The following is a 15,655-nucleotide window of genomic DNA, read 5'->3' as shown; positions in this document are numbered from 1 at the left end:
CATTCACTAATGGCCCTCAAAGCAGCACTGACCAACTTAGGGTCTCACGGGAGGCGCTGAGTATGCATCTGTGTTAGTTGCAAATCTGACCTAATTTCTGTTCACTTCAGACACAATCGGGAGCAACCGACACAACTTCCACCAGAATCACGCAGGCTGCATCAGGTCTTGAGACACACAGGGCCTGACTCCTTCCAAATATGTCTTTACATGGCAGTTTCACAGGTGCACTCTACATGCAACACAGCAGACTCGGGGCTTCTTCCCAGGAGGCACTGGAGCATGTTACTCCTCAGGGAAGAGCATCCAGGCCTGGCCTCAGAATTGAAAGCAACATTACTCTGGCAATTAGGGGACTGCAGAACAGCAGACCCTAGGCACAAAAGGTTGTTCCCCAGCGTAAACAGCTCTACAGTTGTTGAAACTGGCCTAAAAGGCATAGCAGGAGCTGCGCTACGCCTTGGTAGCTTGCACCTCTCTGTCCTACGCTCCGTCACACACTACATGCTGGCGGCTGCATTTCTGCACGTTTCCCACTGAGCTGCACAGAAAAAGGCAGCATCAACATACAGCCCGAGACACAAGCATTGCCATGAGTCATGTTGACTGCCAACTTTTCGGTGATTTTGTACAGCCCATCTAAGGTACTCGTGGCATCGGAAACAGTGGTGGAATTTGGCTGGGCTGACTCACATGCAGCCACGCGTTTCCCTCATCCTTTTCTCTAACAGCTCCCAGTTACGGAGCTTGGAACGATCTGGGAGCGTTCAAGAAGGCAGGAGCTGCACTAAGAGCCTCAGCCTCTGCTGATCTGGGTTCATGTGTGTGCTCTGCACTGCAAAGACCCCCTGCACCTGGAAGTCCTTACCTTGGCTGCTTCTGCACGGCTGTCAGTGAAGGGACTCAGTGAAATGAAGCACAATATAATAGCATTGCATGTATTCAAGTACCAGTGACAAAGAGAGCAACCAGTGAATGGCCATGGTGTAACAAGAGAGAATACTGCAAAATCTTGAACAGATGAACCTCCCTTTCACTGATACCTTTGCCTCTATGCTTCTGCTGATGCAAGGGCCAAGGGCAAATTAGATGCTGGGAAAAGGTGAAGTGAACAATAGGTGGAACAGTGGTGCCACACAGGATTGGACTAAAAGTAATTTCATTCCATTTTCTGTCTGTGGCAGTAACCAGGAGTAAGAAGAGGAAGAGAATGAGATATTCCCTTCCATTTATTCTCCTCATTGAGGGGGCCAGCAATGTTCTGAAGCCCCAGCTGAACCCAGACTGCAATGGCTGATCACCACCCTGGAATCTGTCTGCCTTCAATTTCTCCAGCCCATTTTCAAAGATATTTCTGTTGTTTGTTCTGACAACCACTGTGGGAACATATAGTATGCCAAGTATTTTTGTTCAAGCCTTCTATCCATTCCTGTCACTACTCTCAGACTTTAGCTGTCTGTAGCTTTCTATGTAAGCCAGTTCATCCAGTTTGCTGGAGAGACTGGATGGAGATCAGCATCTCCAGAGCATGGCTCTTGTGATTCTCAGATAAGTGGAATGAATTGTCCTTTGGACGTACTGCCTTGCTCCCTTAAGGAAGAAGAAAGCTTAGACAATTTGCTTCTTCACATTAGGTGAAATGAATTCCCAGAAAAGTGAGTTAGCAGAATCACCCAGGGGATCTGTGGCAGAGTGAAAAACTGAGCTTGGGTTTCTCATTCATCCTCTTCTAGATCACTGTTAAAAGAGTTATCCATATCTTCACCTACCTTCTATTTCTAAATAATCCCTAATCTGTACTTTCATTACTACAGCCATATCAAATGAAGTTTGTCTACAGTGCAAATGGGTTCTACTGTGGATAATCATAATCTGCTTAATAAGCCAAAATTGTTGTAATCTCATTATGTATTCAGGATGCCAGCTCCTGTACTTACCGCTACGCCTGTCTTGAAAAGGAGGTAATGGACCGTCTGTGTCACATCTGCGGCGTGCATTAGGTTGTGATAAGGATTTTTGTGTTTACTGTAGCCAACCTCCAGAGCTTCCACAAAGGACACCAGGGCAGAAATGGGGATCTGAGGAAAACAGCACAGAATTACAAAAAAAATAATCACCTTTACTGGCTAGCGTTTGGAGGGGAGCATTTTGATAAGAGGTCCTGAAGAGCAGTTTGTACTTCACAAATAAATAACATGCTAAAATATCTGAAACAGGCACTCAAGAGAGAGTGAATCCAGGTTACTTCCTCAAACTGCCTTTCCCATCCCTGATTACATTATGGATAAATCATTCCCACAGATAAACACACACAAGTAAGCATACTACAGAATGCCATCTGGAAGACACATGCAGTATGAAAAGTAAGAGAGAGCACTTCACTGATTGCCCCTGGAGATATACTTCTAATTAGGCCACAAGCCTCTCTCTGTACCCCTCACAACCCACTGGAATGTATCTCTGCTTTACTATTCACATTCAAGATTTTCTAATTAAACACATCATATAGTAAGTCTGAGATACTCTAAGAGGAGTATCATTTATCAGATGTCTGGCTTTTCATGACGAAATCCAGCCTGACCATCCTATGGGCTTGCCATGCTTTTCTGACTCCAAGAGTAGAACTGTGCACACTTGAGAAAATGCAGCTCAGGGGATTTTATAGAGAGGAAATTACGCAGGTGGTGTCAGCTGCAACATATGCAACTGGCAACACGGGTTCTCCAGTTTCATCTGCTCAAACAGCAAATACCCTAAACACTTGTATTTCCACAGTTAGAGGAGCACTGTTGTTCTCCTCTTGGGTACACATCAGGGGAGGATGTAGTTCTGACCAGTTACCTTCTTCAAACTTTTCTCATTGGGCATGAGCAGGTCCTGAAGTACAGGAGCCAGAGATCTGTAAACGCTTTCCAGCCAAAGTGAGTGGGGACCCCCAGGGAGTGGAAGTGTCAATGGAGGAAGGGACAGAGGAGTATTTGGGTGGGAAGAATGGTCAGGATCTGACAGCAACGTTTCTGCCATCCAAATTTAAGTCTGTTCAAAGCTGGAGGAAAGATACGTAGCATTTGCATCTGCAAACCTCTGTAACAATCATAGAATCACAGAATAGTCTGGGTTGGAAGGCACCTTTAGAGGTCATCAAGCCCAACCCCCCTGCAATGAGCAGGGACAGCTTCAACTAGATCAGGTTGCTCAGAGCCCCATCCAACCTGACCTTGAATATTTCCAGGGATGGGGCATCTACCAGCTCTCTGGGCAACCTGTTCCAGTGTTTCAGCACCCTCATCGTGAAAAATTTCTTCCTTACATCTAGTCTAAATCTACAGTCTTTTAGTTTAAAACCATGTCGTGGTTTAACTCCAGTTGGCAACTAAGCACCACACAGCTGCTCACTCACTCTCTCCTGCCCTGGTGGGATGGGGGAGAGAATCAGGAAAAGACAAAAGTAAAACCTATGGGTTGAGATAAAGGCAGTTTAATAGGACAGCAGAGGAAGATAAAATACTACTAATAATAATGATAAAGGAATATACAAAGCAAGCGATGCACAATGCAACTGCTTACCACGCACCAACGGATACCCAGCCAGTTCCCGAGCAGCGATCACTGCTCCCCGGCCAACTCCCCCCAGTTTATATACTGAGCATGACGTCATATACTATGGAATAGCCCTTTGGTCAGTTTGGATCAGCTGTCCTGCCTGTGCCCCCTCCCAGTCTTTTTGTGCACCTGGCAGAGCATGAGAAGCTGAAAAAGTCCTTGACCTAGCATAAGCAGTACTTAGCAACAACTAAAACATCAACGTTATCAGCATTCTTCTCCTACTAAATCCAAAACACAGCACTATGCCAGCTACTAGGAAGAAAATTAACTCCATCCCAGCCAAAACCAGGACAAACTATTACCTCTTGTCCTATCGCAACAGGCCCTACTAAAAAATTTGTCCCCATCTTTCTTACAAGGCCCCTTTAAGTACTGAAAGGCCACAATAAGGTCTCCCTGGAGCCTTCTCTTCTCCAGGCTGAACAACCCCAATGCTCTCAGCCTTTCTTCATAGGAGAGGTGCTCCAGCCCTTCAATAATTTTCGTGGCCCTCCTCTGGACCAGCTCCCACAGGTCCATGTATTTCCTGTGTTGCGGGCTCCAGAGCTCGATGCAGTACTCCAGGTGGGGTCTCACCAGAGTGGAGTAGAAGGGGAGAATCACCTCCCTCAACTGGGAGGTGCTGGCCATGCTTCTTTTGATGAATTTGAATTCAAGCTCTCCTTTTTTACCTGCATGCTTGAGAGTCCTATGAATCTCAGGAGAATGACACCATCATTCCCACAGGATCAAATTTAATATTTCCCATGGATTTCATGGGGAAGCCTGTTTGGAAACCCACCTATTTCATGGTGTCCCATCACAATTTAAAGTACTACTTAAATAACATTCGGTCTTGCTTACTAGGGAAAGTGCAGCACTTCAAATAGCACTAAAATTGCATTTTGAATGGAACAAAGCAGGATGAGAGGGAAGTTCAACAAAACCCAAGATGGAAGAAGAGACCCATCTTCTAACTACTGACCTTGAAACGGTTGATCAGATCATAGCGTGTGAGAAGTTCATAGAAAATAAATTTCAGTGCATGATCCCCACTGGCATCATTTAGTGCAAATACATCGAAGGACCACTTGTCTACATTCTGCAAGAGTGAGTAGAAAAGACAGTTAATATGGTCATCCCTTTTACAATGATAGTTCAATTTCTATCACTTTACATGTACAAATGGAGAATTAAAGTGGCAATGTAAGTGTATAAGTTGGAGTTTTTTTTAACTTTTTCAATTCCATTTAACCAATGCAGAATCTTATTTACTCATCAGTATTGTATGACTCGCTTTTAAGAAACTTCCATTACAAACACGCATGATGTTTGTTTATTCTAAACATTTCAATTCTCCACACCAGAATTTAATCAGCAAAGACTGAATCCAAAAAGATGAGAATCCTGGTTTGCTTTAGTACCTGAAACGTTGGGATGGCCCTATTGTGGCTGTATTTACCCTTCTCTGTCCCCTAGCCATGTGCTATGTCTATGAAAAATAATACTAACTTTGAAGGAAACAGCAATAACAAAGATACGCTTCTTAATGATATTAAAGCCTCTGGATTTTGCTGTCCCTACAGAGTTCTTATGACTTTGTACTGTGAGCAAAGCGCTCCAGTGCTTCACTCATGCTTAAAACAGAATAAGGTGATATGTTTTTCATGGTAAAAAAAATACAGGCACCTGTGGTCATATTTTTACCACTTACCGTTCAATCAACCAAAATAATAACTAACTAGAAGAACTATCTTGCTAGACCCAAAGAACAACTTCCTTCCTTCTGATTTTAGTATTAATCCTGAATTATGATTATTGCAGCTTAAATTGGCCAAAGACAGCATGACCCTATATTTTTTTTCTTTAAGATAAGTGAGTCCACTGGGACTCAATGTTCAGGAAACTACAGACCAGGAGAAAATCACAGTATTGTTACACTAAGTGCTAACAAGGATATAAAAAACAACCTTTAAAACAGAAGAGTAAGTATCAGAAGAGTAAATATCTAATTCCAGTTGGGAAAGTTCCAGTCAGCTGTAAATGATATATTAATGCTGCAGGGTGGTCCTTCAAGAGACTGAGGAGGGAAAGTTCACTTCCCAGATCATAAAGCTAAAGTATAAGGTATAAACCTTCTTGCAGAAGGTTGAGTTCAAATCTCAACTCTCAGGAAAGGCTGTTGGAGCTGACAGCGCTCATTATCTAGCAAGATAAAGCTCCTTGATCTCAGAATTGGATGTTCCTGAAAAACCTATGAACCTTTCTCTCCTCCTCGTAGCAACAAAGACGACAGGTGAGGAAGGAGTTATAGCTAGAAGAATGATATACATATCAGCCACGCAGCTGCGTCTGGCACAGGACCAGCTCTCAATCTCTCTTGCCTGCTGAGAACTTTGATGTACTTTCCACAGGGATTTATCCAAATGACTCTCCTTAAGTCACATATTAAAGATAGACATCTGTACACTGAAGTTTCCCTCCACTTTCAAACTCCCATTTCCTTGTGGCACTTTCAGCAAGAAAGATGACTACGTTTCACACATGCACGTGCACATCTGCTCTCAGAGCAAGAAATGAGGGTGGCTAGACATAATGTTGAGTACTGTTAAGGATTAGAGTCCGTCTAAAAATCTGCCATCTTTTTTAGCAATAGTAAAAATGCTAAATTACAATTATCTACCAAGCTCTTAAAGCTCAGTCCACCTTTGTTGTTTGTTGTCATGGTCATGTTGCAGGTAAGGTCCTAACTTCAAGTCAAATGCAAAGGACAGTGACCTTTAACCACCTTGTGGTCGGCCACCCATACATCAGCATATCTACAGGACTTCTTATGTTCTAAACGAGACCAACGTATTTTGGTATCGGCTCTCTCCAGCATGGGCTGATCCTGACAACCCTGCTACTTGCATAGTGTTGATTACACAGAGCTGAGTGTGCCTCTTGTGGAAGTACAGTCCACGTAGAGGCTAATTAGTGAGTGAAGAGACACTGAAGATTCAGCTCTGCTTTCACCCATCCCAGTAAATAACTTGCTTTGCCAAGCAGTTGATTTTACAAGCTGTGCGGGGCCCACACATTGAAGGTAGGGTCAAGCTTCTCCAGAGATGATTTGTGGCCCAAGTCACAGAAGAGTAATCATAAATTGCAGCTTTTCAACACTTTCAGTAGGCGTTGGAGAGGAAAAACAACCATGAGAAGAAAAAGTACCACCAAGAAAACATGTTTTGAAGACCTTGAACAAACCTAGAAAATAGGCAAGAAAAATAATGCCCAAAGCATCCACTCAGTCAATTTTAAGTATTTTCCTGTTTTTTTTTAGTGTTTTTATTTTGTAATCACTTATCTCAGTCAATGAAGCAAATTAATTTAACACTTGCATATATATAATGGTTTACTTTTGGGTCCTATGGCATTGAAAATAACGTCTCAACTATGCTGAAATTTAATTTGCTGTAAGGCAATCTTAGCCTGTAGAAATAAAAGGGGTTTGTTCCTTTCTATATTTTTCCTGTAGTTAAAGTTGTGTTCTTGCAGCAGATAAAATTTACCAAATTGTGAAACTGCAGAACAGTACATCAGAATTGTTTTTTTGCACAAAATAATGGTTAACCATATAGATGATAAGCTTCACAGTAGAGCTATTTAGATTTTACTGAGGGAGAAATCCTTGCTCTTGTCAAGTCAACAGAAGTTTTGCTATTGACAATAATGACAGCAGCATTTTACGCTGAATAACTAGGGGGAAAAATCCTCTTAACAGAAGCATGAAAGTGTCGCAGATGGCTTAGAGGTTTGCAGCAACACCAGTTACGCTTATGAAAATTAGTGGATTTTATGACCTTAAAAAAAATTTAACACAGAAGTGACCCCTATATTGGGGAGAGATCTAAAGGGAGGCAGAACTTCACAGAGTGTTTGAGATGGAGGAGAAAAAGTGTTTCTTCTCCCTAAGGAGAGCAGTCGAAGCAAGGGATGGGAAACTTTCAGTGCTACACATGTCTCTAAGTCACTGGCCCTGTAGCCTCAGCTGAAGTGTCATAAGCTGCTCTAATGTCACATATACCCACTGTGGTGTAACTGCAAATACATCTAAGGTGTCTTACTTCTCAGTCCTGTGTCCTCATTACTTGGTCATTGCTCCACTGCTTGAGGGAACCTAGAGATGAAGTGAAAAGCTAGTTCTTCCTAAATGTTCAGTTTCCTGCCTTTCTGTCTGTCCTTAACCTCAGAGACTTGATTTGTTTTATAAGCCAACAAGCAGATTCAGGGATATATGTTATTCTGCTCAGCGTTACTGGAAGGCCTGACATTTCTGTAGCCACAGACAAGCAGAAGTCCATACTGCAGACATTGTGACTACAGATTCTGTGTTCATTACCTGTATATTAGCTAGCTCAGAAAATATCGTTGTGACAGCATGGGCATTAGAAAAGGCTGAAAAATTCACTTCTAAAGCAGGGTAACTACTTCAGCACCTAAATGTGAAGTTCTGTCTCTAGCACTACACTGCTGAACCGCAGATCACCACAACTTACTGGGTAAGTTAACATACTTATCCAAACATGTCTGTATGAGTGGCATGTATGGCCACTATTCGAATGAGAGACAAGGCTGATTATCCCTTTTGTGGCAACAGGTCTTACATCATCATGCCCATGTCATGCAGAAAGGCAACAGGCTACTACAGCAGAAAAATCAGTATCCAATATATATAGAGAGATGCTGCGCAATCAATTAAAAAAATTGCCTAACTTCTCATCCATTGAAAAAGTGAGAGAGATTATACACCTAGGACTTGCACTGCTGACACTCCATCTGCATTTTTTGCAGAAGCTGCAGTATTTCATTGTTTTATTAAAACCAACCTCATTTTGCCAAGCTGATTCCACAACTTTGGATTACTCCATGCAGATGTCCTGTTGGCCATGGCAGCAAAAAGGAGAGCACACAGTTGAAAAATAAGCTAGTTTTAACTCTGTGTCATCTCAATCCTTGTCCCTATTACCATGACTCTGAGGGGAATGTTGATTATGTAAACCAGAACAGCTAAAGAGATGTGTGGTACAGTCCTACGCTCTTTTGCATGCTTAAAGCATCAGCTCATTTTATAGAGCACACCAAGCAGTCAGGTAGTTGTAAGTTTTTTTTACTTGGCTTTACTGGACTGAAGCAAGAAACAAAATGTACCATTTTCCATTAAAGAGATGGGACTGAGAAATTTAAGATGAAGTATTATTTCAAAGACAGAAGACTTCTTCAAAACAAGTAACTCCCATTTCAATCACATCCACTACCAACCCCAAGGCCATCCAGACAAAGACATGTTCTCTAAATAGTTTTGGAAAAAAATACATCCTAGAGTGCACGGTGGGCAAGCGGGCGTTACTTCACCCTGAGCAAAATTAGTCAATGCCTTTGTTGTTACTGATGTGTTTTAACTTACTCTAGCATGACCAGTTCTCTTAATGACCCTTAATCATTTAAAAACATAGAAAGAGGAAAGGGATTCTGTAAGGTTTAAGTCAGTTGAGAGTAGCTGATGGGTCTTGGATTGTCTTGTTACTGCTGAGGAACTCGGGAGAAGAGGTACCATTACAGATGTGTTCCCTCATAAGCTGGCTATGGGGTGTAGTTCTAAAAGAACAAAGACTTTAGATCCCATTTGCAGGAGTGAAGCTAACACTTATCAACCTGCTGTTGGAAAAAGGTGTGGATGGATGCTTTGATTCTGTACATGAAAGGCATGTTTGATCATTCTTCTTGCATTCAATGGACCTTCTGCAATTCCTTCACATCTTTTGATGAGTTGTACTATCCAAACCAAAAAGGATTCAGTACTCTAACTGTAGGTCTTTCCAGTGTGGAGCAGAGCAGAAGGAAGAGCAGAGCAGATAAAGAAGCTTTACACATAATGTCTCTGTGTATTGCCCCACTGTATCACATTTTCTCACCATTGCATGGCATGATTGAACCACATGCAACGTAACCTGCAAAGCTGCTGTATAGGCAGTTTGTTGCTAACTTGTGTTTGTAGTCTTGATAATTCCTGCCTAAGTCAAGAATCTTGCAATTGTCCCATGAATTGAACCTTATTTTTTTCAGACTACTTCTGACTAACCAGTTTTCCTCTGAAACCTCAAAACTCCTAAAAGGGTCATTATTCCTAAACTGATTGTCACCTTGAAGACCAGAAGCTGAGCAATGCAAGAAATTCCCTTCTCTCACAGCAATGGATCCTTTTCCTTCTCCACCTCTCTCCATCTGTGTTTTCATTCTTCCCTGTGGGAGGCTGTGATTGATTCCAGCATGCCACTAAGTCCTCAGTTTAATCACCGTAATCTAGAACAGAGCTGTAACTTTCACAACCTGAAAATGGCCACAGCCTTGAACTGTTCTTTCCTTTATTGAAAGGATATTCCCCTAGGCCAGTAAATGATTAATGTATGTGAACTAAACTAAATGTCAGAGAGAAGGAAAGGGCAAGTACTAAGACCCCCTTACCAAGTCAAATATTGCAGGGTTATCTTGATGCTTTGTACAGAACCCCCCCAACACCTTTTTATTGGTATTACCTTTAGCACTCCAATTACAGCTGGTGGGTAGCTCAAGCCAACCATATTTGAAGTCCGTCTGTACATTCTACCAAGATAAAATAGGCAACACATAAATAGAATTAAAACAAAACAAACAAACAAAAACCATAAAGCAACAGACCATTACAGGAGACCTTATATAGTCCAGGAAACCCGAACTGAAGTTTGTTTTTTTTCTTCCTTCTTGTTCCTAACTTGCACAATATTCTCTATACCATTGCTATTGCACAGCCTAACTTGAAACTATACATTCCCCAGTATCTCATAGCTTGGTTACCTGGCAGGACATCACAGAGAATCTGCCAATATCAGGTCTTCATCAGAGGGAAAGGCTACACTCAAATAAACAAGATGTTCCTCATTTTCCACTGCAGATGACCATATTGCTCTTTCAGTTCCCTTAGTCCTTGCTGGTCCACATGCAAGCTAATTTTGAACATACTACAGAAATCATTTGTTGTCTGCAATGAATCAACTCCAGTTCAGTACAGCTGTTACTTTTGTCTGCATTTTTTTAGGATTGGTATAAAATCTTTTGGGTGTTAGCTCTGTGTGTGTTTGAAGGAGAGAGAGAAAGACTAAGGCAATAACCAACATGTACAACCATACTAAACAAAGCACTGAAGTATGTACTAGATTTTAAACTTGTTTCCAGGCCACACTGTGTTTAACAGGCGTGGTGAATGTAGAAACACTGTCACAGCTAAAATGTGTTTCTGCAGGTCACCTTTTTTTGCACTTAAGTAATGTAGGACTAAAAGGATATGATGGAAAGCTCTCGTCTCCCATCTGAAATGATCCCATGTGAAGTCTTCTTTCACTTTCCTTTTTCTTTTTCATGTTCTGCACTCAGACTGAAAAAAGTCAGCTCCCTTTGGAGAACTAAATTCACTCATGCCCCAAATTACAGAATTTCTTACCCCCTCCTCCCTCCAGTCAGAAGCCCCATAGTCTTCTCGTAAGTGACAATTCAGGCAGAGTCCCTCTCCCTCAGCTCAGGAGAGCCACAACCCTCCTCTGGTGCCATATCATATTTGAATACTTCCTCCTTTGGGCCACAGTGATTCAGATCAGCTGGAAAACAGTCTCCTGCAGCCAGCTCTCTGCAGTTCATTTAACCTCCTTGCTGAGCAAATTCCTCACTGAGAGTGAGGGTTAATTCACAAATAGCCTGTCAAACTTAGGAGAAACCTGTTCCAAGAAGAAATTACAGGTTTAGTCTTACCACAATTTGCTGCCACTCATACAGTAACTTTGGTATACAGATAAAAAAATCGGCTATAGACATGCTGGAGGAAGTGTCTGTGTGGCTTGTGGTCCACTGTCTGATACGCCCAACCTCCTGCACAGAGGGCTAGTAGGCTGTCACTGTGATTATGATGAACAGTGAAAGGCACTCTGCTCTTCCATTCCTGACTTGAGTTTTACTGTAGAGACCTGGAACCTGCTGACTTTCATGTTGCCTAAAGTCTGTTGATGGTTTCACATGTGCCAGCCTTCCTTCTAGCTTGAAGAAAGAATGTCAGTGAAGAGTGCGTACTCAGTAAGAAAAGGTAAGATTGGAAGTGAGTCCAAATTGAAATGACTAAACATTTTACAGGGTTCAGAGAGTGAAATCAGTTTTAGAAGTAAGTTCTGATGCAAAACACAACAGAGAAGGCTGAGGGGACTCAATGGGGTTTTTTTAAAATCCTCCCTGAGCTCCAAAGTTTTCACATCAGTCTTGGTCTATAGTTCATTGCTGTAATTCTATCATACAGGATTTTCTTCTGTTTCTTAGCAGTTCTTCATAAAAAATACTAGACAACAGGGATAAACAGAGGCAAGGCAGGGCTTGGTCTGGGCTGACTGAATTTTAAAAGCTGTGACTCTTGACCTAGGGTTATGCAGAGGTACATATTCTCTTTCAAAATTATTCCCACTGTGCTGATACATCTGTATTAAGCTAAGAAAAGATCAATATGTGCTGTTTCAGGTTGCAATCTATTACTTAATCTCAGCTTTCGAGGTGCTTTCCAGATCTGTGTATAAACATCATTAGAAGCATAATTTAAGTATTCTTCATTCAATACTGCAGGTGCAATTTGCGGTACCTGGGTAGCTGCTAGAACAAAGCAATTACATGCGCCTTTACCTTTCCACAAATATCCCAGCTTGTACTGCATGGACTATGCTCCTGAACCGGGGTTTTTCCTCCGTCCTTTTGAGCATCATCCCCATTTGTCGCGTGAAGGTAGAAGCCAACCAGTCCCGGACCTCCGAGGGCACAGAGTCAGACTGGATGTCACTGAGTTCATCTTCTGTGTCCAGTAGACGCCTAGAAGTGGGAGGAAAAAGATGGGTACACAGACTTCCATGGAGAAGCACTGCAACATTATTAACAAAAAAGAAACTCACATATATTCTAGTTAAAGCAGTTGTTAAAAGTCTTTGGTTCATCAGCCCTAATGGAACATAATTGAACAAGTCTTCAACAGATTGTTTATTCTCTTGTATAGTTAAATGTCAGATTGTGAAACTCACTACTAGGCCAACAAACAAGAAGTATCAGCCTTCTGAAGCACAACTACTTAATCATCCACTGACTTATCATCTTCAGCTCATCGATATTCCTGACCTTTCTGCCCTTCAGAGCTTATTTATGGTCATGTCTAACTTCCCAGTTAGTATCATACAGTCTTCTCCTATTCTGGTCATCTGAGGTGACTCTACAAGTACATTTAGCACTGGAGAAATGGCATATAACAGGGCGGGAAACTCTTCTGCAATGTCTTACCAGTCTACCTCTATCATGACCCAGAGTAAAAATTTTTTTAATTTCAAAGACTTGATACAAGTGAGAAGATTTAACACTATTCAAAAAGAATAGAGGAGAAGGAATTTAGAAACTTTCAGAAAAAGTGGGACACAATTATTATGAAAAAACTTCTCCAAGAGAATATATATTAAATTTATGATTGCTTTTGATCTCCTCCCCTGCCCCAGGAAACTTAAAGCAGCATTTTGACCAAGGACTGAAGATCTGCTCTACACAGACTACAATATTTTAATGATTAAAGACATATTGTCTGTGAGTAATAAATCTTGGCTAGAACAAATTTCCCAACTGACGTGTAAATTACAATTTTGTGTCATCGGTACTAGATATAAGAAGAGTGCTGATGTCTGTAGTTAACTCACCTAGTTTCGTCAATATATACTGACTCAAGAACAGTCGCAGCATATTCCAAATTCTTCTTTAGGTCTACAACTGAAGCTTCCCCTCTCTCTAACTGCTTTACCAAAGACCTCAACCTAGAGAAAAGGAAAACAGAAATTTAATTAGTACAAGGAGAAACAGGTTTGAGAGTGTAAGTTTAAAACTGGATCCAGCATGAGACCTAGCATACATGAATGTCAGGTGAAAACTTTTGGAAGTCTACAAGGTTCCTTAAGCCAAATACAAGAAATTAACAAAAAACACTTTTCAGAGATCCGTCACAATGATGCCAGGCAACCATCACACCATATTTAGGCTCAAGGAAGTCAGACAGTTATGACTGTCCCCTACTCATCCTGAAATAAGTTAAAATAGAAATCACTTGGAATTTAACACCGGATCTAAGAGAGTGCAATTTCATTCTGGCCGTAAGAAAGGAAGTGAGTGGTCTCTATCGACAAATGTCAGCCATTTATGATGATTGGTGTACACTTATGCAAAATTGTATTAGAGTATATGTAGAAATACTATTACAGAAATACTATACAAGGTTAGGAAATGCTATGATTTTCATTAGATCAAGAGGTCACCCTTAGACTATCCTATCTATATTAAACAGAACTCATGGAAGTTTTTTTATCAGTTATTATTATTATTGGGGGATGGGACAGACTTTCTGAAAACAAAACTTTGTGCAGAAAAGGTCTCCTGTGTCAAAGACACTTAATGTATTTGTGCAATTTTCTTTTGTCTTTTCCTCTCCTTCACTCTACTTTCTGTGGCAAATTAGAAAAACAAAAAAGGGAAGAAAGTGGAGAAGAAAATGTAGAAGTCAAGAGTAAAAAGTAAATATTTTAAACAATCCAAGAATATACATGCTTACAATTATAAGAAGAAAATTATCATTCCTTTAAAAGGACAATGGGATAAAGATTTGACATGTGAAAACATTTTTGTGAATATCTTCATCCTTGTTAAACAGCATTAAAATAAACATTCAATATACATTTAACAGTGTAGCAGAAATCACAAGTTGTTAATTTGTCCTGTTCAAGATGCAAAAATATAGAAGAGTAGTCACGTAATCTAAAATCTGTCTTCTACTCAGGGGACTACTCTTCCTCAGCTTTTTCTATAGTCCATGGAGAAAAATAACCTTTTCCACAAGGTAATTCAGAGCTAGAGCCCCATATAGGTGCCTGCTCTCACTTTAACTGTAGTGGGAGCCCAACCTCCTACAGTAGGCATGTACATGAAGTTCTTAAAATTAAGTGAGTATCTGTATTCCCTTGCTATCATAATGCCCCTGTGGCATCAGTGCTTTCAGGAGAAATCAAGTCTCCATGGGGCTGTATTTCATGGCAGAGCTGAGGAGCAGTCAGTCTGCCTATGTGCACTGCACAAACAGATCTTTTCAGATGGCTTTCCTTCCCCCCGCCTTTCCCCACATAAACAGTGAGGCTCTGGAGAATAAAAATAATAAAAAATATTGTTCCTCTGGCTAGGTCACATAAATACCACTCCTACTGACAGTGGTACTGCTGACACACAGCTACATATTTAGCATTACAAAGAACCTTGAGCAAGAGGTGGACCCTCCATCTCCAGGAGGATTAACTCATCCGCTTGTCGGTGGTCGAAAAACAAAAGTATTGTTCAATACTTCATTCCTGCCGTGAGAATGGAGATGGGAAGGTCAGTAATGTACAAATACACTGAACACAACTCTTCTCCATAAGCCAGGTGGAGAGCATTCAACTGTGCCAGCACATTTCCTTCCAATCCTAGAACCCAGCTCAGGGAATCCATGGAGCAACCTCAGCCCCATGGAAGAAGAAACACTGCTCGGTGCTCCCATACCCCTCTTCTGTGTAACTGCATCACCAGGTGTGAGCAGCAACACGTTGTGTTTGATGAACAGAGCCAGGAAAGGTGCTCACCCACCTTTCAGGTCAATTCCAGCCTTGGGCAGCACACATGGAAGATGAATTCGCCTCCTCCCTAGAGCCAAACCATTGATCGCTCCTACCCATTCCCAGCTTTTCTTGCCAATGCAGGAGGGGAGGAAGAGAAAAAAACAAAGCAACTTCCATGTCCAAACAGTAAGCATTGGTTCATATGCCACCTCCTTCCTTCATCCCATGTATGGGGAATCCAGAATGTGAGCTCTTAACTAGTTACCAGAAACATTGTTTGTACACAAGCCACAGGAGTTAATATTGCAGGAGGAACATTATCTTTGGCTCTTCCTGACTTTTATTTTATTGATTTAAGT

The 15,655-nt window shown here is 41.4% G+C and overlaps 1 protein-coding gene across 2 annotated transcripts in view; it reads right to left on the bottom strand.

The window, feature by feature from the left end:
- PDE1C (phosphodiesterase 1C) overlaps positions 1–15,655 on the bottom strand; it is a 339,787-nt gene that overhangs the window by 86,435 nt on the left and 237,697 nt on the right. For both annotated transcript variants that reach the window (XM_075704881.1, XM_075704880.1), the window contains 5 exons: positions 13,362–13,475; positions 12,316–12,498; positions 10,161–10,227; positions 4,571–4,687; positions 1,938–2,078 (listed from right to left, as the gene is read on the bottom strand). In XM_075704881.1, coding sequence (XP_075560996.1) covers positions 1,938–2,078; positions 4,571–4,687; positions 10,161–10,227; positions 12,316–12,498; positions 13,362–13,475 — 622 coding nt within the window. The remainder of the gene's footprint in view (positions 1–1,937; positions 2,079–4,570; positions 4,688–10,160; positions 10,228–12,315; positions 12,499–13,361; positions 13,476–15,655) is intronic.

The sequence above is a fragment of the Pelecanus crispus genome, chromosome 2 (genome assembly GCF_030463565.1).
Source record: "Pelecanus crispus isolate bPelCri1 chromosome 2, bPelCri1.pri, whole genome shotgun sequence".
Classification (NCBI taxonomy): domain Eukaryota; kingdom Metazoa; phylum Chordata; class Aves; order Pelecaniformes; family Pelecanidae; genus Pelecanus; species Pelecanus crispus.
The sequence above is the reverse complement of the archived record's forward strand: the minus strand, read 5'-3'. Positions and strand labels throughout refer to the sequence as shown.